At 42.2% G+C, this 22260-nt stretch overlaps 2 protein-coding genes across 3 annotated transcripts in view; one reads left to right on the top strand and one right to left on the bottom strand.

The window, feature by feature from the left end:
* Nucleotides 1-98: 98 nt before the first annotated feature.
* On the bottom strand, nt 99-6068 carry ubxn2a (UBX domain protein 2A). The gene is made up of 7 exons (XM_058056938.1): nt 5882-6068; nt 5599-5652; nt 5364-5475; nt 4331-4440; nt 4124-4261; nt 3006-3167; nt 99-1600 (listed from the first exon to the last, which is right to left on the bottom strand). Exons 2-7 carry the CDS (start codon nt 5631-5633, stop codon nt 1417-1419), a joined length of 741 nt encoding a protein of 246 aa, XP_057912921.1. The 5' UTR covers nt 5634-5652; nt 5882-6068; the 3' UTR covers nt 99-1416.
* A 1148-nt stretch (nt 6069-7216) lies between these two features.
* atad2b (ATPase family AAA domain containing 2B) overlaps nt 7217-22260 on the top strand; it is a 66608-nt gene continuing 51564 nt past the window's right edge. For both annotated transcript variants that reach the window (XR_009120261.1, XM_058057547.1), the window contains exons 1-20: nt 7217-7490; nt 9997-10163; nt 10246-10277; nt 10357-10495; nt 10606-10705; nt 10784-10907; nt 10983-11144; nt 12939-13014; nt 13107-13208; nt 13289-13400; nt 13465-13580; nt 15227-15401; nt 15486-15574; nt 16663-16822; nt 17406-17496; nt 18589-18897; nt 19791-19938; nt 20023-20209; nt 20959-21144; nt 22043-22178. Coding sequence is in view for 1 of the 2 variants with exons in the window: in XM_058057547.1 (XP_057913530.1) it covers nt 7392-7490; nt 9997-10163; nt 10246-10277; nt 10357-10495; nt 10606-10705; nt 10784-10907; nt 10983-11144; nt 12939-13014; nt 13107-13208; nt 13289-13400; nt 13465-13580; nt 15227-15401; nt 15486-15574; nt 16663-16822; nt 17406-17496; nt 18589-18897; nt 19791-19938; nt 20023-20209; nt 20959-21144; nt 22043-22178 (2710 nt within the window). In the remaining variant the exon portion in view is untranslated. The remainder of the gene's footprint in view (nt 7491-9996; nt 10164-10245; nt 10278-10356; nt 10496-10605; nt 10706-10783; nt 10908-10982; nt 11145-12938; nt 13015-13106; nt 13209-13288; nt 13401-13464; nt 13581-15226; nt 15402-15485; nt 15575-16662; nt 16823-17405; nt 17497-18588; nt 18898-19790; nt 19939-20022; nt 20210-20958; nt 21145-22042; nt 22179-22260) is intronic.

The raw sequence follows: 22260 nt of genomic DNA, 5'->3' as shown, positions 1-22260 counted from the left end.
TTCAAAGACAGGAAGAAAGCAGGGAACTAAACTTAACCCCCCCCCCTTATTTCCCCCCCACCCCGCACCCCCTCCATCCTCACCGTCTTGCCCCTTCAACCCACAGCACACAACCTTCATGATCATCATCATGATCATCCACTTCTTCCTTGGGAATGATGTCTGGCACCACCGATACCACACCTGGGGAACACAGTGATACCACGCCTGGAAGCATACTGATACCATGCATGGAAGCATACTGATACCACGCCTAGAAGCACACTGATACCACGCCTGGAAGCATACTGATACCACGCCTGGAAGCACAATGATACCACGCCCGGAAGGATACTGATACCACACCTGGAAGAACACTGATACCACACCTGGAAGCACACTGATACCACACCTGGAAGCACACTGATATCACAACTGGTAGCAGACTGATACCACACCTGGAAGCACACTGATATCACACCTGGAAGCATACTGACACCACGCCTGGAAGCATACTGATACCATGCCTGGAATCACACTGATACCACGCCTGGAAGCATACTAACACCACACCTGGAAGCACACTGATACCACACCTGGAAGCATACTGATACCACACCTGGAATCACACTCATACCACGCCTGGAAGCACATGGATACCACACCTGGAAGCACACTGATACCACACCTAGAAGGACACTGATACCAAACCTGGGGAACACACTGATACCACACCTATGGGAAGCACACTGATACCACACCTATGGGAAGCACACCGATACCACACCTATGGGAAGCACACCGATACCACACCTGAAAGCATACCGATACCACACCTGGGGAACACACTGACACCATGCCTGGAAGCACACTGATACCACATCTGTGGTAAACACTGATACCACACCTATGGGAAGCACACTGATACCACACCTGGGGAACACACCGATACCACACCTGGAAGCACAAAACTGCATCTTTGGTGTAGATATTAGGTTTGTTTATTATTTCTGTAATGACTGTTGAGATAAAATGAAAAAAAATGTCACTTTTACTATAAATGACATTGCATATTGTATTCTTTGTCTTATTTTGCACATATAGTGTTTATTAATTTAGTGTTAACATAGTGTTTATTTAATGCATCCTGTGGCATCACAGTAAACAAGCATGATGTGTTCATTCCAGGCTGCTAATATTGCTATCTGTTATCGATATCAGTAAAGCGCTGGACAATATCGGTATATGTGATATCAGTAAGAAAGCATCTCTGTTTTACATACTGAATGGTGGTGAATATCTGATGACGACTGAAGCCATCAGTGGTTTTGATTGGATGAAGGCAATGGTGTTCACTTTATGACCCACAGCACCAATGACAGGTGGATGAAAGAAAGGTGAAAGTTCACAAGGGAATCAGAGGAACGATGGTGACGGTCAGGAGTGTCCGAAGGGCGCCTGTGTCTCCAGGGGCCGCTGGACGATGACGGCGTTGGCCAAATCCGCTTCCTGGAGGCTCAGGTCTTTGTCGCTAAGCTCCCGCACGGGAAGAGACGTGGTCAGGATGAAAGGCGGGCAGCTCCTCTGGCAGCGCGACACAAAGTCTTGAACATCCACGATCCTGGCGGTGAAAAGACGGAGAAAAAGTGGGTGGCAAACGTCCTCGCTTGGATGCTACCCAATTCAATAAAACGCTCACATAATTTGAAAAACGGGTGACATTTCGGGTAGGAACTACGCGGCGAGGCTTACCCCACTCAGGTGAGACTTAAAATAGACAATTATTTGAATATTTAAAAAATAAATAAAATACAAAAAAATCTATTTTTACAAACAAAAAAATCTATTTTTACAAACAAAAAAAATCTATTTTTGGGGCGAGAGGCGGGGTACACCCTGGACTGGTGGCCAGCCAATCACAGGGCACATATAGACAAACAACCATTCACACTCACATTCATACCTATGGACAATTTGGAGTGGCTAATTAACCTAGCATGTTTTTGGAATGTGGGAGGAAACCGGAGTACCCGGAGAAAACCCACGCATGCACGGGGAGAACATGCAAACTCCACACAGAGATTGCTGAGGGTGGAATTGAACTCGGGTCTCCTAGCTGTGAGGCCTGCGCGCTAACCTCTTGTCTGCTGTGTAGCCGCGATATAGTGCATTCATGGTAAAAATTAAAAAATGGTAAAAACAAGTTCTGCACGGCGGTCGAGGCTCACAGCTAGGAGATGCGGGTTCAATTCCACCCTCGGCCATCTCTGTGTGGAGTTTGCATGTTCTCCCCGTGCATGCGTGGGTTTTCTCCGGGTACTCCGGTTTCCTCCCACATTCCAAAAACATGCTAGGTTAATTAGCGACTCCGAATTGTCCATAGGTATGAATGTGAGTGTGAATGGTTGTTTGTCTATATGTGCCCTGTGATTGGCTGGCAACCATTCCAGGCTGTACCCCTATGCTAAGTTCTTTTAACAATTGCATGATGATTAAGAATGTTACTTCAAACGTTACCTGAGATCTTAATCATTTATGATGGGGAGAACTTGACCCTGGAACTGATTATTCCGACTTGCATGAAGCGCTATGGGGACAGGTGTATTGGGCCTCCATTATTCACGACCGCCCGACATACCCTTGGCGCCTTGGCCTTGTGAGCGTCCCGCTCCCACTAGGCTAGCAGAAGGTTGAAGGGGCTTGGATGGCGCTTCTCCATCCTTGAGCCCCTAACACTGTTACATAAACACTGCATGGGGGTTACGCAACCCCCCTCTCCTGGGATTTAATAGATCCACTGCTGCATCTCAGATTATGTTTTCTGCAGCACTCGCTGTGGCCGGGAAACAACATGCCTTCAGCGATACTAGACTTGCATTATGTAATCCTCAAAACACAATCTCCCCGCTCAAACCCTCTTGCCTCCTAAACTGGAACAAGCGGCAATGTTTTTGTCATCTTTTCAGCAGTGGTAGAGATTAAGCTTTGAACGTGTTGTTTTTTTTATTCGTCTGGGCCGTACGTACCGATGTGACAGGTTGAACCTCTGCACCAATCTCCTCCCATCGGCTAACCAGATCTGTAACGAGGTCACAGGGAGGGTGTGGTCCAGCGTTACCATGGGGATAGGAGGAGATTCTCCGTCCTCGTGCACAGATGGCGACCTGGCCACGACTCTGGGGGCCACGCTGTGGTGGAGAGGACGGGCAGAAATGAAAGATTAAGAGCTGGATATACAAAAAAGCAGCGTTGTGTCTGTTTGCAAAAGCAAATTAAATTGAATGCTCTTTTGGAGTTCTCTTCTTGTCAGGGTGATGACCTGCTTTGCTAAACTTGGATGTAGAGTGACACCTAGTGGTGGGAAAGGAAATTGACAATGACAATTGCACTTTTATTCATTCATTCATTCATTTTCTACCGCTTTTTCCTCACGAAGGTCGCAAGGGGTGCTGGAGCCTATCCCAGCTGTCTTCGGGCGTGAGGCAGGGGTACACCCTGGACTGGTCGCCAGCCAATCACAGGGCACATATAGACAAACAACCATTCACACTCACATTCATACCTATGGACAATTTGGAGTGGCTAATTAACCTAGCATGTTTTTGGAATGTGGGAGGAAACCTGGAGTACCCGGAGAAAACCCACGCATGCACGGGGAGAACATGCAAACTCCACACAGAGAATTCAATATTTTTTTTATTGCTATTAAAAAATTCAAAATTTTTAAATTAAAAAAAATTCTATACTGCTCATCCTCACTAGGGATTATAATAAAAAATGTTATTTTATAAATGTGTTACTTTTTTATTTTGTGAATTTCATATATCATTTTAAAAAATCTATTCAATATTTTCTTACTGCTATTAAAATAATTCAAAATTTTTTAATTAAAAAATTTGGACAATTTGGAGTGGCTATTAACCTAGCATGTTTTTGGAATGTGGGAGGAAACCGGAGTACCCGGAGAAAACCCACGCATGCACAGGGAGAACATGCAAACTCCACACAGAGACGGCCGAGGGTGGAATTGAACCCTGGTCTCCTAGCTGTGAGGTCTGCGCGCTAACCACTTGACCGCCGAATTGCACTTTTAAAACTACCTAAATGTTTTTTTCTACAATATCAAGATTGAATCAGCTCTCACCTCCCAAGCCGGTATCCTCTCCCGCTGAAAGGGTGGAAAACCTTCTTCCTGGGAACGTATGCTTCCTCTGTCAGGTCTTCCACGTTGACCTCCAGCTCCTCCTCCTCGGCTCGGCTCTCCCACTCCGTCGGAAGCTCCCTACAGAATAAGCGTTTATTTCATGTGGTCGCCGCTCGTAGTCATGAATGTGACTGAATGTAAACTGACCCTCTCTTGATGGCGTCCAGGAACTGCTGGTTTTCAGGTATGGAGTAGCTGCGGAACTCCTGGTCGTTGACGGTGAAGCCGTCCTTCCAGAGGCGCACCACCATTTCAACCTGATTGTGTGATCAATTTCCATATTTGTTTGCAAAAACGTACCAGAAGAGCCATACAAGCAACAAACGGCGCTGTAGCTCTGGATTCAGCAGAGGGCGCTGACACACAGGTCACACGAGTCATATACATAATTTGACAAAATGTGATGTAAAACGGAATTTTAAAATGTGCTTAACGACTGTGAGAGGCATAGAATTGGGTTTTGAGTGTTAAATTATATTTGTAGGCCTTTTTATTTCTGTTTTTTTTTTCACCATTTGCAACCAGCAGGCTTCTACTGTATTACAAAGGTGTATTAGTCTGATACTGACAAAATAATTGGGATTTTATGACTAGAAAGTCATGTTTCCACAAGAATAAGCCCTGGGGAAGACCTAGGACACGCTGGAAGGATTATGTCTCAGGAGCTGGCCTGGGAAAGCCTTGGTGTCCTTTATCACAGTCAACATTTTACGAGAATAAAATAATAATATGACAAAAAATTATGAATTTACAAGACCAAAGTGGCAATTTTATGTAAATAAAATGACAAAATGGCATAACAAAATACAGTCGCTGTTCAAATATCGCTCTATCACACTCCTGTGTTTTTTGGAAAATTACGGAATTAAAAAATTATGGCTTTTTGTGGTAAACTATGACCTATTATTAGTCCAAAAATAATAAAAGACAAGTGCTATGTAGTATTATAGCCACTTGGCATCAGTTATGTGAGATAGAGGATAATGTAGCTATGTTTTGGTTTAATTTGATTTCTTCAATGTACCAGAAAACATAAAAAAACATGAGCTGCAAATGACCCAGAGCTGCATGTTGGAAAGAGGTGCTGTATATCTCTTTTTTTTAACTTTTTTTTTGTTTTCAGTGCAAATAAACGTCATTTTATGATGCAAATTGCAAGACAATCGCCTTTGTTTCTAACCTTAGATGTCCCTGGTGCATCATAACAGATCTTCTCCACCTCGTCCAGGAGGTCTTCTACTGAGAAACTACATCTCATCGGTGCCTCCTCTTCATTGTCATCACTGCCAACCCTTTGAAGACAAAAACAGCACCACTGTGTGGGCCTCATTGCCTTGACATTCACAACGTCATTTCAAAACAAACTCAAAAATGATATTCTGGACACAGCACATGGAAAATGGCCATTTTCTTACCAACTGTCATCATTCTCGACATCATTGTGTATCATGTCGTCTTGTGTTGTCCATCTGAAAACAGAAACAGAAGACAAACTGTCACATTTATAACACAGTTAAGTGGTTGGCTAATGGTGCCTTTTACTTTTAACACGTCCCATTTTGTTTTAATTCCCTAATGTTTTGACAGCTATACCCCCTCTTAAAGTTAGGGTGGCTACCATTGGATCAGAACATCGACATTAAAAAAAAACTGTAAACAACATTTGCATGCTGACGTGTTAGCTACAAGCTAATTTACCAGTATTTTGTCGGCTGATTAGCAGCTCCACACATCCTCATCAACCGCACTCGTTTACGGCAGCAACTCTGACATCAGGCAGCAGCAACGTAAATCGGCTTGTACTGTCGTAACGATTCCTCTGCGTCCTCCCAGGCAGTTGAAGGCTGTGTTTGAATTCGGGGTCTGCATCTGACTAGGCCAGTAGAACTACCCGGTCTACGAAGGCCACACGTTCGGAGGCTCCTCCTTCAGCCGCAAACCAGCCACATATAGACAAACAACCATTCACACTCACATTCACATCCATGGACAACCCGGAGACGCCAATTAACCTGGCATGTTTTTGGAATGTGGGAGGAAATCGGAGTACCCGGAGAAAACCCACGCATGCATGGGGAGAACATGCAAACTCCACACATAGATGCCTGAGGGTGGAATTGAACTCGGGTCTCCTAGCTGTGAGGCCTGTGTGCTAACCACTGACTGTGATTTTACTAGCTTTATGTAAATACCTAAAACTTCATATTAAACTAACATAACAAGATGACATCATTATTTGTTTTCATCATGTTTTATTTGCAAATTCTGCGTGCTAACTTTTATGAATGTAAAACTTATGTTCGTAGCTAGGTAGTCAAAGTAAAAGTAGCCAAAAAGTAAAAGCTAAATAAAAGAGCTGTGAATATTATATTGTTTAGAATATCAGGTTTAGCTGTGAGCTGGAGATAAATCTGTAGAAGTATAACATTTATTCTTTCTCTTGTAAAACCTAACCTAAAAAAACTAATAATTTTATTATTTATTGTCGCGATTGAAGGCAGATATTTTGAAAGGACGTCAGGGTAAACATGAGACCACGTGACACAACCAGGAAGCGTGAGGTAGGCTTGACTGTCTGAATTCACCAGGCTGGTTCGCGGCTGGAGGAGGGGCCTCCAGACGTCTGGCATTCGTAGACCGGGTAGGCTCCTGGTCGAGTTGGATGCAGACCCCGAATTCAAACACAAACCAGAGCACGAAAAGACATGGGCGTGATGAGACTGATAAAATAAAAGTGTAAAAGACACTTTTTTGGAAGTTCTGAATGATTAAAATGTACAAATTTGACTGCTTTGTATGTTTGAAGCGGATTTTTGACAACTCACCCCGGTCAATTTTGGGGTCGTATAAAGTGAACTTGGGGGGGCATTCAAATGCAGTTTTTTCTCATGGATGGTCTGAAAAGCCGGGATTTCCCAGTTGTTTCGAACGCAACAGTAGCATGCTATGACATCTTCGCAAAATAAATGGCTTTAATTTCTTATCTTATCTTTTCTTGTCTTAAATCCATAGAGAAAATAAAATGTAAAATGTAAGTGCACACTAATTTGAGCACTTTTTAATTTGATATGATCTTGAAGACACACACACAGGGAAAGAGAGAGAGAGATAGAGCGAGAGAGAGAGAGAGAGAAAATGGCGGCTGGATGCTGCGCTCTATGAGCCAGTGTTTGGAGCCGGTTTGGGAGCTTTTTTAACGGGAATAAATATGGTGAACACACGGAATAGCTCGCGACCCTGCAGCGGTCCTTTCATCTCCTCTAGGACTCGCTCGTCGTCGAGGAACGAACGCCACTCTGATGAACACGTAAGCCGGTTTCCTCTTTTCTCTTTGCCCGGCGAGCTAGCACTCGGCACGGCTAGCCATAGCAGCTTGTAACCGTGTGGCCCGGAGGTAGGTGCCCCTATCGGGGCATTGTTCCACGGCTCCGAGACACCGATGCAGGGCGTGACACTCACCGGACAACATTCGCACATAACGAAACACTTCAACTAAGCTGTTTGAACGCCTGTTATTAACACCGGGTCTTATTACGGAACGTTTAAAGTGTATGCTAGCGACATTAGCTTGTGGCTAGCTTCAACTTGAGTTCCCTTTGTGTTTGCCACTTTGAACCCAGGCAAGTTCCCTTCACATTTATCCTCCCTTGTTCCCATTTCACAGCAAGTTTACTCGGACTTCGACGGACATTGGTTTCCGGCTTGAATGTATTACCATCTTGGAAGTTTTTAACACTATTGGCATTAGATTAGGTGAAATAACTGGTGTTAGCGCTAGCTCCACAGCTAGCTTGTTGTGGGGGAAGGGATCACAACAGTTGGCTGGCTCACGTCCCGTATTAAGCAAGTCTGAACTTGGTGAACTTTTGGCGTAAATACTATACATTCACCTTATTTATCAATACACATCATGACCATAAAATCACACCAATATTTGCCCTTTTTTACAAACTATGCATGATGCAAGATGACTTGACAGCCTTTGTTTCAGAATGTAAACATCTGCCTGTCAGAAAATCAGATTGTTGTGGTTAGCTGCTATGTTATTGTGTGTTATTGTGTTGCAAAGTATAGAATATGTTATTTCACAATGTTTCAGTGAAAGCATAGGCTTGAATTGCTTAAAGACATCACAATATTGTATGTCCAAAAAAGCAAAAAAGGTCAGTGGGTGAATATCAAAGCAGCCATACTGTATTCCGCTGATTACAGCAACAGGGGGCATATTGTGTATTTCTATGGATAGGTGTGGTGCCTACTGGGTTTGGTGTGGCTCTGATTCCTATCAGTGCCATTTCAGGTACTACCAGTCCCTAGCACGACATACTCCACAGTAGGGTTGGGTGATATGGACCTTAGCATGTATAATTTTATAATATAAGTTAAATAATTTGGGAGAACTGTGGTACTAAGGAGACTGGCCGATAGATTGTAAATCGGTGTTTGTCACCATTTTTAAAAATTGGAACAACCTTAGATGTTTCATTTTTGGGTGAAATCTTCCAGTATGAAAAGATAGTTCTATGATCTTGTTGATTACCGTTTTTATAGTGTCCATTTCGATTCCATTACAAGCAGTTGATGTTTTTTGCTTTACAATTTTTGACGATGATTACCTTTTTTGTTACATCTGTCAGAAACAGAATTAGGATTTCTTTCCTTTCTTGTCCATTCGGAATCACTTCTTCCAGTTTTGGACCAATATTGACAGAGTAGTTATTGAACTTCCATCATCCATCCATATTATCATTATACAGTAAACCTCGGATATATCGGAAATTCGCTCACAACGGACAGATAAAAAAAGAACCGATTTTTCTGTAATGCATTTCCAATAAAATTCATTGCATATATCGGATTTTTTATAACGGATTTCGCCTATTTCGGACAAAATCTCCAGTCCCGTTCCAATGCATTTCCATTAAATTTCCCTCGCATATATCGGATGGCTGCATCGTGGCGCTCCGATTCGCCGAATCGTGACAGGCCGCTATACGACGTCATTTGCAGCGTTTGCAGCGTTGCCTGCGCGTCCAGGTACATTGGAAACATAGTCAAGGAAGTGCCTTTTTATAATGGATAAAATCCGATTTACGCATATACCGGATATAAATCCGATATATGCGTAAAACGGACATTTTCCGGTATACGCATTTAACGGATTTCGCTTATATCGGACAAAACCAGTGGGAACAATTGAATCCGATGGTTTACTGTAGGTGTTTCCCACCATGAAATAATGAGGGTAGTCTGTCTGTCTTGTTACTTTTCCTGATAATACTATATAGAATACCCCAGGTTGCTCTAATATTGTTTTTGTGCTTGTCTAATAGTTGGCTGTATTACACTTTTAAGATTGTAGTCAACTCATTATTATAATTATTATATGTTATTTCTGCTTCTTTAGTTTGTTGAATTATGAATTTCCTGTATAATGCGTTTTTTTGCAAGCATTGGTAAATCCTTTTGTTATTCATGGCTGGTTGTTTTTCTTTTTCTTCTTTATTGGGGTTTTAGTAGCACCCGATCGGCAAGACAAAAAAAACAAAACGATCAGGATATATGTGGATTTGAACATAACTGATTTTTATGATTTTAGCATTTGTATGTATTCCTTTTCCTTAACAGTTGCACAAAAACCTTGCCTCTCTTCACACAACACATGAACAAAATGAAAATGAAAAATTTAACCAAACCACATGTAAAAGTCACCATAAAGATCTGAGTGAATGATCCGTCAGTCTTTTCATAGAAAAGGTGCAACTTCTAGTCGTAATTGTAACATCGTGCACCTTGTCTTTTGTTGTCACCAGAAGGAGATGAGCAGCGATGTGAGCACTCCCAGCAGCCCACGCCTCAGCCCGCCGTCTAAGCGGCCCCGCAGACAGATGGCATCGGAGCCCAGCTCCAGTGATACCTCACCCTCGCCCCAGACTAAAGGGCAGAGGGTCAGTTGGGGCATTCCAACCTACCGCACCAGGTCAGCTGACGAACGTGGTTGCACTTGTAAATGTGTTAAAAATAAAAAAAAAACCTCACCATCAATTTTCTTTCCATCTCAGGTTGTCCTCTCGTATAATGCAGAACGGACATGGTAATGTCTCGCAGAGCATTCAAAAACCATGAAAGAAGTTTTCCCCTTGACTAAATGGTTTGTGTTTTTGACGCCGCAGCCCATGTGGGGCACCGGAAGGAGCAGGGCGACCACTCGCACATGAACGGCCATGTGGAGCTGAAGAGGAGCTGCCGAGTCAGGAAGAGCCAGTTCGAACACCTCAACCAGAGCCTTCTGTTTGACCAGCTGGTCAACAGGTGAGTGGGAAGGTTCAATAGCAGCGCCACCTACTGTAGTGGAGGAACACCTGGTCCTGTTTAGCTCATCACTGTGTTTTTTTTTTTATGATCACGCTGTGTCTTACCAGCACTGCTGAGGCTGTCCTCCAGGAGATGGATAACATCAGCAGCATCAGGCAGAACCGAGAGGTGGAGCGTCTTCGTATGTGGACCAGAGACACTGAGGAGGTGAGTACCTGAGAGATGGGTGGGAGGGGGTGGAGGATGGACGTGAAATTGTATTTTTGTGTGTGTTTTTTTTTTAAGGAAAACATGGACATGTACTCCCGTGTCAAGCGAAGGAAGTCCATGCGCCGGGGAGCTTTCAGTTTGCCCGCGCATCATAAAGTCATGAGCAAAGCGGAAGAGGAAGAAGAAGAAGGGACGGAAGGTCGGGTCAAATATTTTTCTTTGTTGGTATCACTGTATTTTTACATTTTTAAAAAATGTTTTACGCAACTCGCAGAATCACACGACGACGACGACGAAGAAGAAGAGGATGGTGAGGACGACGACGACGATGAAGACGACGAAGGGGATGAAGCAGAGGAAGCCGGGGAGGGAAACGACAGGCCGTACAACCTCAGGCAGCGCAAGACGGTGCAGAGATACGAAGCACCACCTATTGGTAACCATTCATGTTGTACTAGGCCAGGGTGTCCAAAGCACGGTGTGGGGGGTCATTTGCAGCCCGTGGTCTGCAGCACGTTCTTAACATCTCATGTAACAGGAAAACAGAAATAGAAAATTCATTCATTTTGGCCGAGGGTGAGAAATAGAAAATTCAGTAGTAATTTTCTAAGATAAAATCAAGTGTCATGAGAAAAACTTTTTATGGCTTTTTATTTTTTTATGAGTTTTTAATGAGTTTTTTTAAAATGATTTTATGAGTAGCATTACATGGGAATATGAGAGATACATTATTTCTTCAGGTTTTAATAGGAAAAAAAAGTTATAATATGAATAAAGTCAAAATATGACAAGAATATAATCAGAATATTATGAGAAGATACATTGTGAAAATTACAAAGAAAGATGAAATATTTTTGAAAAAAAACAGTAAGAAAAATGGGACAAAAGTTATGTTATGAGAATAAAGTGAAAATAATGTAGGAATAAAGTCCTTTTTATGGTTTTTTATTTTTTATGAGTTTTTAATTAGTCTTTTATGATTTTATGAGTAGCATAAGGTGGGAATATGAGAGATACATTATTTCTTCAGGTTTTAATAGGAAAAAAAGTTATAATATGAATAAAGTCAAAATATGACAAGAATATAATCAGAATATTATGAGAAGAAACATTTTGAAAATTACAAAGAAAGATGAAATATTTTTGAAAAAAAACAGTAGGAAAAATGGGACAAAAGTTATGTTATGAGAATAAAGTGAAAATAATGTAGGAATAAAGTCCTTTTTATGGCTTTTTATTTTTTATGAGTTTTTAATGAGTTTTTTATGAGTAGCATAACGTGGGAATATGAGAGATACATTATTTCTTCAGATTTTAATAGGGAAAAAAGTTATAATATAATGTGAATAAAGTCAAAATATGACAAGAATATAATCAGAATATTATGAGAAGAAACATTTTGAAATTTACAAAGAAAGATGAAATATTTTTGGAAAAAAAACAGTAGGAAAAATGGGACAAAAGTTGTGAGAATAAAGTGAAAATAATTTAGGAATAAAGTCCTTTTTATGGCTTTTTATTTTTTGAGTTTTTAATGATTTTGATTTTTGATGGTTGATGTTTTTTATGATTTTATGAGTAGCATAACGTGGAAATATGAGAGATACATTATTTCTTCAGGGTTTAATAGGAAAAAATTTATGTGAATAAAGTCAAAATATGACAAGAATATAATCAGAATATTATGAGAAGAAACATTTTGAAAATTATAAAGAAAGATGAAATATTTTTGAAAAAAAAACAGTAGGAAAAATGGGATAAAAGTTATGTTATGAGAATAAAGTCCTAATTACATAATTGCAAGAACATTTGTAGCATGGGTGGGCAAACCTGCACTGGGGGGTTGGGGGGGTGTAGCAGGAATGTAAAAAAAAAAAAAAAAAACCCAAACAAACCTGGAAGTAGTCACAGCCGCGGGACAATGCTTTAATGGTGTAAAGAGCAGCAGTGGTTTTAAATATCCTGCTGTAGATGATGATGATTATGATGATGATGATGATGACAGACGAGGAAGAGTATGACAGGTGAATCCGACATTTTGATGATCCCGTTGGGGGTCTGAGCATTTCTGAGCCTGATGATGTTGCATACTTTTCTATGTATGTCTTACCATTTTCAAGATACAATCGTTTGAAATAGTAATATCAAAACTGTAGATTTTCTTGATGAAACTGCTCTTAGCATTAGAAATTATCATCCAATCATTCCTCTCTTTTTTTTCTGTTCTCAGAACCGGTAAACAGGAAGCAAAGCAACCCCTCGCTCTTTGACACCCACCGATCCCCAGCAAGAAGAAGCCATATACGGTTGGTGGATGCTCATGCTCCTGCACTGGAAATACATGGCATGTCGGTAAAAACCCCAGTGACGCAATGGCGGCTTTGCTCTTTGTTGTCAGAGTGAAGAAACACGCCATCCACAGCAGCGACACCACCTCGTCTTCAGATGAGGAACGCTTTGAGAGGAGGAAGAGCAAGAGCATGACTCGGGCGAGGAACAGGTGAAGAGATGCTTTCCCACAGCAGATGCTCTTGATCGTGGTTTCTCTATGTTGTCTATCAATGCTCCTTTTCCTCACAGGTGTTTGCCTATGAACTTGACCGCAGAGGACCTAGCGAGTGGCGTCCTGCGCGATCGGGCCAAAGTAGGAGCGAGCCTAGCGGATGTGGACCCCATGAACCTGGACTCCTCTGTAAGTCGGCAACACCAACAAACTCCAAAAATAGTTTTACTAAAGTATTCATGTGTCGTGGCAGGTGAAATTTGACCACGTGGGCGGCCTGGGCAACCATATCCAGTCACTAAAGGAGATGGTCGTGTTCCCACTTCTGTACCCGGAAGTCTTTGAGAGATTCAAGATTCAGCCGCCGAGGTTGGTGCAGGATCTTATTGTTATTGTAGACTGATTGAAAATACCTTAGAGTAGGGCTGGGCGATACATATTTTCATTCATTTTCTACCGCTTTTTCCTCACGAGGGTCGCGGGGGTGCTGGAGCCTATCCCAGCTGTCTTCAGGCGAGAGGTGGGGTACACCCTGGACTGGTGGCCAGCCAATCACAGGGCACATATAGACAAACAACCATTCACATTCATACCTATGGACAATTTGGAGTCTAGCATGTTTTTGGAATGTGGGAGGAAACCGGAGTACCCGGAGAAAACCCCACACATGCACGGGGAGAACATGCAAACTCCACACAGAGTACATGGATATTTAGAAAATTGAAATTAATCTTTTAAGCACGCGTATCCTTCATATCGGGCGACACGGTGGTCTAGTGGTTAGCGCGCAGACCTCACAGCTAGGAGACCAGGGTTCAATTCCACCCTCGGCCATCTCTGTGTGGAGTTTGCATGTTCTCCCCGTGCATGCGTGGGTTTTCTCCGGGTACTCCGGTTTCCTCCCACATTCCAAAAACATGCTAGGTTAATTAGCGACTGCAAATTGTCCATAGGTATGAATGTGAGTGTGAATGGTTGTTTGTCTATATGTGCCCTGTGATTGGCTGGCGACCAGTCCAGGGTGTACCACGCCTCTCGCCCGAGGACAGCTGGGATAGGCTCCAGCACCCCCTGCGACCCTTGTAAGGATAAGCGGTACAAAATGAATGAATGAATGAATTCTCCTCCTATTTTGTGTGGAAGTGGTAACTTTTTGGCTTCTTATTTTGTCTTTCCCCACCCTCGGCCATCTCTGTGTGGAGTTTGCATGTTCTCCCCGTGCATGCGTGGGTTTTCTCCGGGTACTCCGGTTTCCTCCCACATTCCAAAAAACATGCTAGGTTAATTAGCCACTCCAAATTGTCCATAGGTATGAATGTGAGTGTGAATGGTTGTTTGTCTATATGTGCCCTGTGATTGGCTGGCCACCAGTCCAGGGTGTACCAGGACAGCTGGGATAGGCTCCAGCACCCCCCGCGACCCTCGTGAGGAAAAAGCGGTAGAAAATGAATGAATGAATGAATCCTTCATATCCATATAGGCTCATGTTTCAAGATGTCGCCGCCCTAGTGGCAGCCCCATATTTTCTGCTCCATTTGTAGTGTTTAATAGTCATACTTCATATTGTGTTTTGTGCAAGTGTACATTTGTAGCTTGCTTGTTGCTGGACTCATTCACTCGTGGCTCCTACACTCGGAGCAGCTGTTAGCTTTGAGCACACCTTCGCTACGCCGAGCTGCATTGGGGGAGTGAACATTGGAAAAGACTGTATAAATGTTTTTTCCGTCTGTCATGGATGGAAGCGCTAACAGTGCTAACCAAAGAGACTACCATAGTGCAGCCTGATTAAGATGGATGTTTTTCCAAATTTATTTAAAAAAGAGAATGTACTAGTTTTTGATTTTTTTTTATTGTTCTATAATATAGTTTTGTTCGCATATTTAGCTTTTGTCGAAACTCTGTGGAAAACATCTCGGGATATGTATCGTATATCGCTATTCAACCTAAACTTTTGATCCATATCACCCAGACCTATTTTCGATTGGTACTGACCCTCCTCCCTCTGGTCCTGGCAGGGGGTGTTTGTTCTACGGTCCTCCAGGCACAGGAAAGACCCTGGTGGCCCGAGCTCTCGCCAACGAGTGCAGCCAGGGAGACCGCAAGGTTTCTTTCTTCATGAGGAAAGGTGCCGACTGCCTCAGCAAGTGGGTCGGCGAATCGGAGCGCCAGCTGCGCCTGCTCTTTGACCAGGTGACTCTCCAGAAGCCTTGTTGTTTTTTTTTTGTTGTTTTGGGTTCCAATTCCTTACCAATCCTCTTTGTTAATTCTGATCAGGCCTACCTGATGAGGCCGTCCATCATCTTCTTTGACGAGATTGATGGTTTGGCGCCGGTTCGCTCCAGTAGGCAAGATCAAATCCACAGGTAAGACACAAAGACTTGGTTTCATGGCTTACTAATCTATAAGGCATATATTATTTTACATTATAAATTGTGGGCCGCATGGTGTACAAGTGGTTAGCACATAGGCCACACATAGGTTCGATTCTCTGTGTGGAGTTTGCATGTTCTCGCCGTGTGTGGCTTTTCTCCGGGTACTCCCGGTTTCCTGCCCCCTTTCCAAAAAACATGTTAGCATGTTAGCTTCATTGGCCACTCCAAATTGTCCATAGGTATGAATGTGAGTGTGAATGGTTGTTTGTCTATATGTGCCCTGTGATTGGCTGGCCACCAGTCCAGGGTGTACACCCCCTCTCGCCCGAAGACAGCTGGGATAGGCTCCAGCGCCCCCGTGACCCTCGTGAGGAAAAGCGGTAGAAAATGAATGAATGAATGAATTTGCACAAATAGGTCTGCAAGGCGGTCGAGTGGTTAGCACGCAGACCTCATAGCTAGGAGACCCAAGTTCAATTCCGTGGGTTTTCTTCGGGGACTCCGGTTTCCAAAAACATGCTAGGTTAATTGGTGACTCCAAATTGGGATTTGGTATGAATGTGAGTGTGAATGGTTGTTTGTCTATATGTGCCCTGTGATTGGCTGGCCACCAGTCCAGGGTGTACCCCGTCTCTCACCCGAGGACAGCTGGGATAGGCTCCAGCACCCACGCGACCCTTGTGAGGAAAAGCGGTAGAAAATGAATGAATGAATGAATTTGCACAAACAGGGCTGCACGGCGGTCGAGTGGTTAGCGTGCAGACCTGAGACAGCTGGGATAGGCTCCAGCATAACCGTGACCCTAATGGGTATAAGTGGTATAGAAAATGATGGATGATAAATTATGATTTTCCACACAACAAACTGCAAACTGGTGGTTGCAGAGTATTGCTGCACGCCATTTTGCCTCTGACTGGTGGAATGCCAATTGCTTGTTTTCCCTATTCACGTTCTTACAAAAGTAGAAAACTACAAATATGGCTGAAACATCATTGCAAGTACTGTGCATCCATACAATGATGGGGTAAAAACTTGTGAATGATTGTGGTTTATTTACCCACCTCCCTCTTGTCTTCTAGTTCCATCGTGTCCACACTGCTGGCCTTGATGGACGGCATGGACAGCCGCGGGGAGATAGTGGTCATCGGTGCTACCAACAGACTTGACTCTATTGACCCAGCGCTACGGCGGCCCGGACGCTTCGACCGGGAGTTTCTCTTCAATCTGCCTGACAAGACGGTGAGAGACATGGTCATGGCTTTCCAACAAAGTACTGCATGTTACATTTGACTTTAATAAAAAAGCTATCATCAGGATATTTATTACACATGCAAGAACCCACCGCAAAGTGTTGCAGTCTGTTGCAATAGGGGCTTCTCGCCCATTTAAACGCACACGGCTCCTCTGGACCTATCCTTGTCCGTTTGCACGGCACAACACTGAAACCTGTCCAATGCAGCAAGTGTGATGAAAGAAGATGAAAAAAAAAAGGGCTCGTCGCTCTTGACAATAGCGAGCACTTTGCTTCTAAACGTCGGGCCCGTCCTGCGCCGGTGATGCAACACACTCGGCTCACCTCCAGTCTTTGCGGTGCCGTCAGCTCAGAGTAAGAGCTCCGGCACAAAGTTGACATGTTTTATTTGTGATGAAACCTGTTCTTTCTTTCTTTCTTTCATCCCCGCCAGGCAGGTCTCCTTTTGACTGCGACAGCTACTAAAGACATTCAACGCTGTCGCTTTGTACTTATTCCTCGCCGCTGTCACGACAAACAAGACTTCAGTCGTCATTTTTGCCTTTTGTCTTTTCTTCTTCTCTTAAACAGGCTCGAAAGCACATTTTGCAGATCCACACTCAGGACTGGAATCCAAAATTGTCTGAGGAATTTGTAGATGAACTTGCAGAAAAGTGTGTCGGTAAGAGGGACAAATAATAATAATAATAATATGGAAATAAATCTAAATGTACTGCATGTGTATATTTTCTATACAGCGTCGGTGGGGCGTGCTGGAGCCTATCCTTAGCTGACTTTCAGTGGTGTATAATATTTAGTCATAATAATCATATCATTAGCAAGCAAGAATTATTATTTTTTTAATCATTACTATTCATGTTTTGTCTCACGTTTAGACTGGAAACATGAATGCTATTTATTTTTATTTTTATTTTTATTTTTATTTTTATTTTTATTTTTATTTTTATTTTTATTTTTATTTTTATTTTTATTTTTATTTTTATTTTTATTTTTATTTTTATTTTTATTTTTATTTTTATTTTTATTTTTATTTTTATTTTTATTTTTATTTTTATTTTTATTTTTATTTTTATTTTTATTTTTTGATATTTATTTTTATTTTTTGATATTTATTTTTATTTTTATTTTTTGATATTTATTTTTATTTTTATTTTTTGATATTTATTTTTATTTTTTGATATTTATTTTTATTTTTTGATATTTATTTTTATTTTTATTTTTTGATATTTATTTTTATTTTTATTCTTTGATATTTATTTTTATTTTTATTTTTTGATATTTATTTTTATTTATTGATATTTATATATATTTTTATATATTATATTTTATATTTATTTATATATATATATTTTATATTTATTTATTTATATATATATATATTTTATATTTATTTATTTATATTTATATATATTATATTTTATATTTATTTATTTATATTTATATTTCAAAGTTTTTTCACAGGTCATCATTGAAACAGAAATATTCTGTTCCAGGGTCAAACTGGCTTCATTCTAAAAACCAACAGCCAGTGTTTAAAGCTACATGCTAACAAGCCTTACCTTTAAGTAGTAAAGTCAATTGGTAGTGTTGTAAAGTGTTCTGCAGTATTTCAGTGCCCGCTGATTGTTTGTTTGCATTTTAGAAAAGTGAAAATAAATGGCTTCATGACTAATGAGGTATGTTATTAGATATGACATTAATGTCGACTCTGAAAACAAAGCTTAGATGAGCCTTTTTTTGTGTTGCCGTGCAGGCTACTGCGGCGCCGACATCAAAGCGCTTTGCACAGAGGCGGCCCTGGTGGCGCTGCGCCGCCGCTACCCTCAGATATACGGCAGCAGCGTCAAACTGAAGCTGGACGTGGCCTCCATCGTGCTGGGAGCGGGCGACTTCGGCAGGGCCATGAGGGCCATCGTACCGGCTTCCCAGAGGGCACTGGCTCCACCAGGACGAGCTCTGTCCCCCATCCTGAGGCCCCTGCTGGCCGGCTCTTTCTCGTTGGTGCTGAAAGCTCTTGTTCGAGTCTTCCCCCACGCTCAGTGCAACGACAGGCATATGCACGGTAAAGAGCCGTAACTTTGGCACTGTTTTTCTTAGTGATTAATCTTATATTAATTAATCTGATATTGTTTTCTCGTTGGCAACACACCCAAACGTCAACACGATGTAAGGACCAAGAAGAGCAGCCAAGTTAAATTGTATGACAACTTAAACACGGATGGCAAGAATCCCAAATTTCCTCAATCCGTGCCAAGAATTTAATTTGTTTCCTCACTTGGCGCCGTATAGAATTTCATCATCTCTTCGCCATCGCTCCACTTCACCAGTCAGTAGATGTCGGGTCGCATGGTGCATCTCCCAGAAGTTGTTGTCTTTTAGTGGCTTTTTAATGCATTGCTTTGATCCTACTTAATTCCATCCATCCGGCACGGAGTGGTTAGCGCGCAGACCTCACAGCTAGGAGACCAGGGTTCAATTCCATCCTCGGCGATCTCTGTGTGGAGTTTGGTACAAAATGAATGAATGAATGAATTCTCCTCCTATTTTGTGTGGAAGTGGTAACTTTTTGGCTTCTTATTTTGTCTTTCCCCACCCTCGGCCATCTCTGTGTGGAGTTTGCATGTTCTCCCCGTGCATGCGTGGGTTTTCTCCGGGTACTCCGGTTTCCTCCCACATTCCAAAAACATGCTAGGTTAATTAGCGACTCCAAATTGTCCATAGGTATGAATGTGAGTGTGAATGGTTGTTTGTCTATATGTGCCCTGTGATTGGCTGGCGACTGGTCCAGGGTGTACCCCGGTCGAAAATGAATGAATAATTCCATCCGTCCATACATCCACCCATACATTTTCTGTACTGCTTATTCTCACATGCTGGAACCTTCACTTAATACCACACAATACAATTATCCGGTATTATTTATCTACATATTGCCGCTATTAATGTGTCCGTTAGGCGGCGACAATCAACTGCACGAAGAGGACGTGTACAGCGATGACAACGAAGACGCTTCCATCTACGAAACTCCGTCTGCTGTGGCCCCGACCGGCACGCCGCCGCCCTCCGACACTGCAATGCACAGACCCTTCATCAATTGCGCCTTGTGAGTCGCACACCGCTCTGCATCGCATACAAACGGCAGACAGTACAACATTATTAACGGAGTCAATTCTGCTCGCCACTGCAGCTCCGCCCTCCAGCAGCCCACCGCATACCGACCCCGTCTGCTCCTGGCCGGGTCCCCGGGCTCCGGGCAGAGCTCCCACCTCGCCCCCGCCTTGCTGCACCACCTGGACAAGCTCCCGGTGCACCGCCTGGACTTGCCCACGCTCTACTCCGTCAGCGCCAAGACACCAGAGGAGTCCTGTGCTCAGGTAGCACACACAACAGAATGTCCATGCGAGTCACACTGTAAACATATTGTTGCACAGTAAGAAATCATGGAAAAATGTAATTTAAAAAATTATTAATTCTACACCAATAACATCAAAATATTAAAAGAAGGAAACATTAGAACAAGGTTGAAATATTAAAGGATTATAAAGAATTGTTTAGATTTTTTTTAGTTTTGAAAATAAGTCATAATTACAAAAACAAAGTTTAAATAAAGCTTTAAAAAATTCAGAGAAGACATATTCAGCGAAAGAAGTGACGCTTGTCTGTGAATAAATTTGGAATATTGAGGAAAAATTGTCATTTAAGTTGCTTAGATTAGCTTATTTTTAAAACCACTGAATAGTATGAGAAACTAAATAAAAGTTAGATGGGGCGGGGGCATAATATGGGACTGAAGTCATCACAATTTTTTTTTTTCCAGGAAGAGAAATTTGAAATGTTATGACAATAGAAAAAAAAAACATCCAAATACGCGTTTGATGTGTTTTTTCTTGAAATGTACAGGTACATCTAACAGTGAGAATATTATGAAAAGGTTCAATACTTGTCACTCATAAAAAAAAAATATATATATATATATATATAGACATACAAAATATTGAACTTTTTCATGATATTCTCATATTCCCATATATTAAGCTGCAGCCATATATAACTCCTTAGTCTATTTACAAAACATCACAGTTTGCATCCTTGATCTTTCTAATCCCGACGTGGTCCACTTCAGGTTTTCCGCGAGGCCTGCCGCAGCGTTCCCAGCGTGGTATTTGTGCCGCACATCTCCGACTGGTGGGAGACGGTGAGCGACACCATTAAAAGCACCTTCCTCACCTTGCTCCAGGACATGCCCTCTTTCTGCCCCGTCCTCATCCTCGCCACCGCCGAGACGACCTACTCACGGATGTCCGACGAGGTGAGAAGGCTCATATGAAACTTTGCACCCCGACTCTTAAAACTTGAATTGAACACAATTCTTTCCCCACCTGCTTCGTTTGTTTTTAGACTAGTGACTGAGGCAGAGGTCTACAGGGCCCTTAAGCAGTTGGAAACAAACAAATCTGCAGGTCCAGGGGGACTCGACCAATCTTAATAATTATAGTCCGATATCTAAGTTATGTATTCTGGCAAAAGTCTTGTAGAAAATTGTTGCCGCACAGCTTTACTCATTTATTGAGCTTCATAATATCTCATCAAGCGACCAAATCTGGTTTCCGCAAACAACACAGTACATTAACTGCTGCTGTTAAAGTTGTTAATGATATTGAGTCCCTTCATTGTAAAAGGAGGAATTTTTCGAGTGATTTTAAAGGATTGTGAAATGCATAATATTATTATACATACTAAATGGCTATCGCTGATAGCCAAGCAGCGTTGAGACCACCTGCTGTGGTTTGGCCCTCTAAGGTAAGGGCTGGTAGAAAGAAACACATGGGAGAAAATGGAAAAGGTTCACATTTGCACCTGAATAGCAGCTTTTTTTTCTCCAGCATTATTAATCAGTGCTGTAATGTCACACTATTGTATGCATCATACATACATACAGTAATACGCCCTTTTTGTAAACACTTCTTATCTGAGGAGAAGACAAAGATTCCAGCATCTCCAGGAGATGATTCAAAGAGAGAGAACATATACATTGGAGATAAGAGGGAGACTGAAAGAAAAGAGCAATTGGCTCAGCAAAAAGGGCTTCCCAGGGTTTGGCCCTGAACTCCATCACAGTGCCAAATTGAACCCTCCCATATACCGAAGAACTGGAAACATACTGCATCCGTTAATTGTATAAACGCGTACTTGTTGTGTTTTTCCAGGTGAGGAGTATGTTCCATAAGGCCTACGGTGAAGTGGTTACACTGAACCCTCCAGGGGAAGAAGAAAGGAGGAGCTTTTTCTCAGATCTGCTGCTGGTCCAAGCATCCAGAGCCCCACCACGCCCCAAAACTACTGGTATGCACCCACATGGAGTGATAGACTCAGTTTTTCTTTATAATCCAAACAATGTAAAAAGAAATCATCTGTACCAGGGTCA

This window comes from Doryrhamphus excisus, chromosome 19 (genome assembly GCF_030265055.1).
Source record: "Doryrhamphus excisus isolate RoL2022-K1 chromosome 19, RoL_Dexc_1.0, whole genome shotgun sequence".
Taxonomy (NCBI): Eukaryota; Metazoa; Chordata; class Actinopteri; order Syngnathiformes; family Syngnathidae; genus Doryrhamphus; species Doryrhamphus excisus.
The sequence above is the reverse complement of the archived record's forward strand: the minus strand, read 5'-3'. Positions and strand labels throughout refer to the sequence as shown.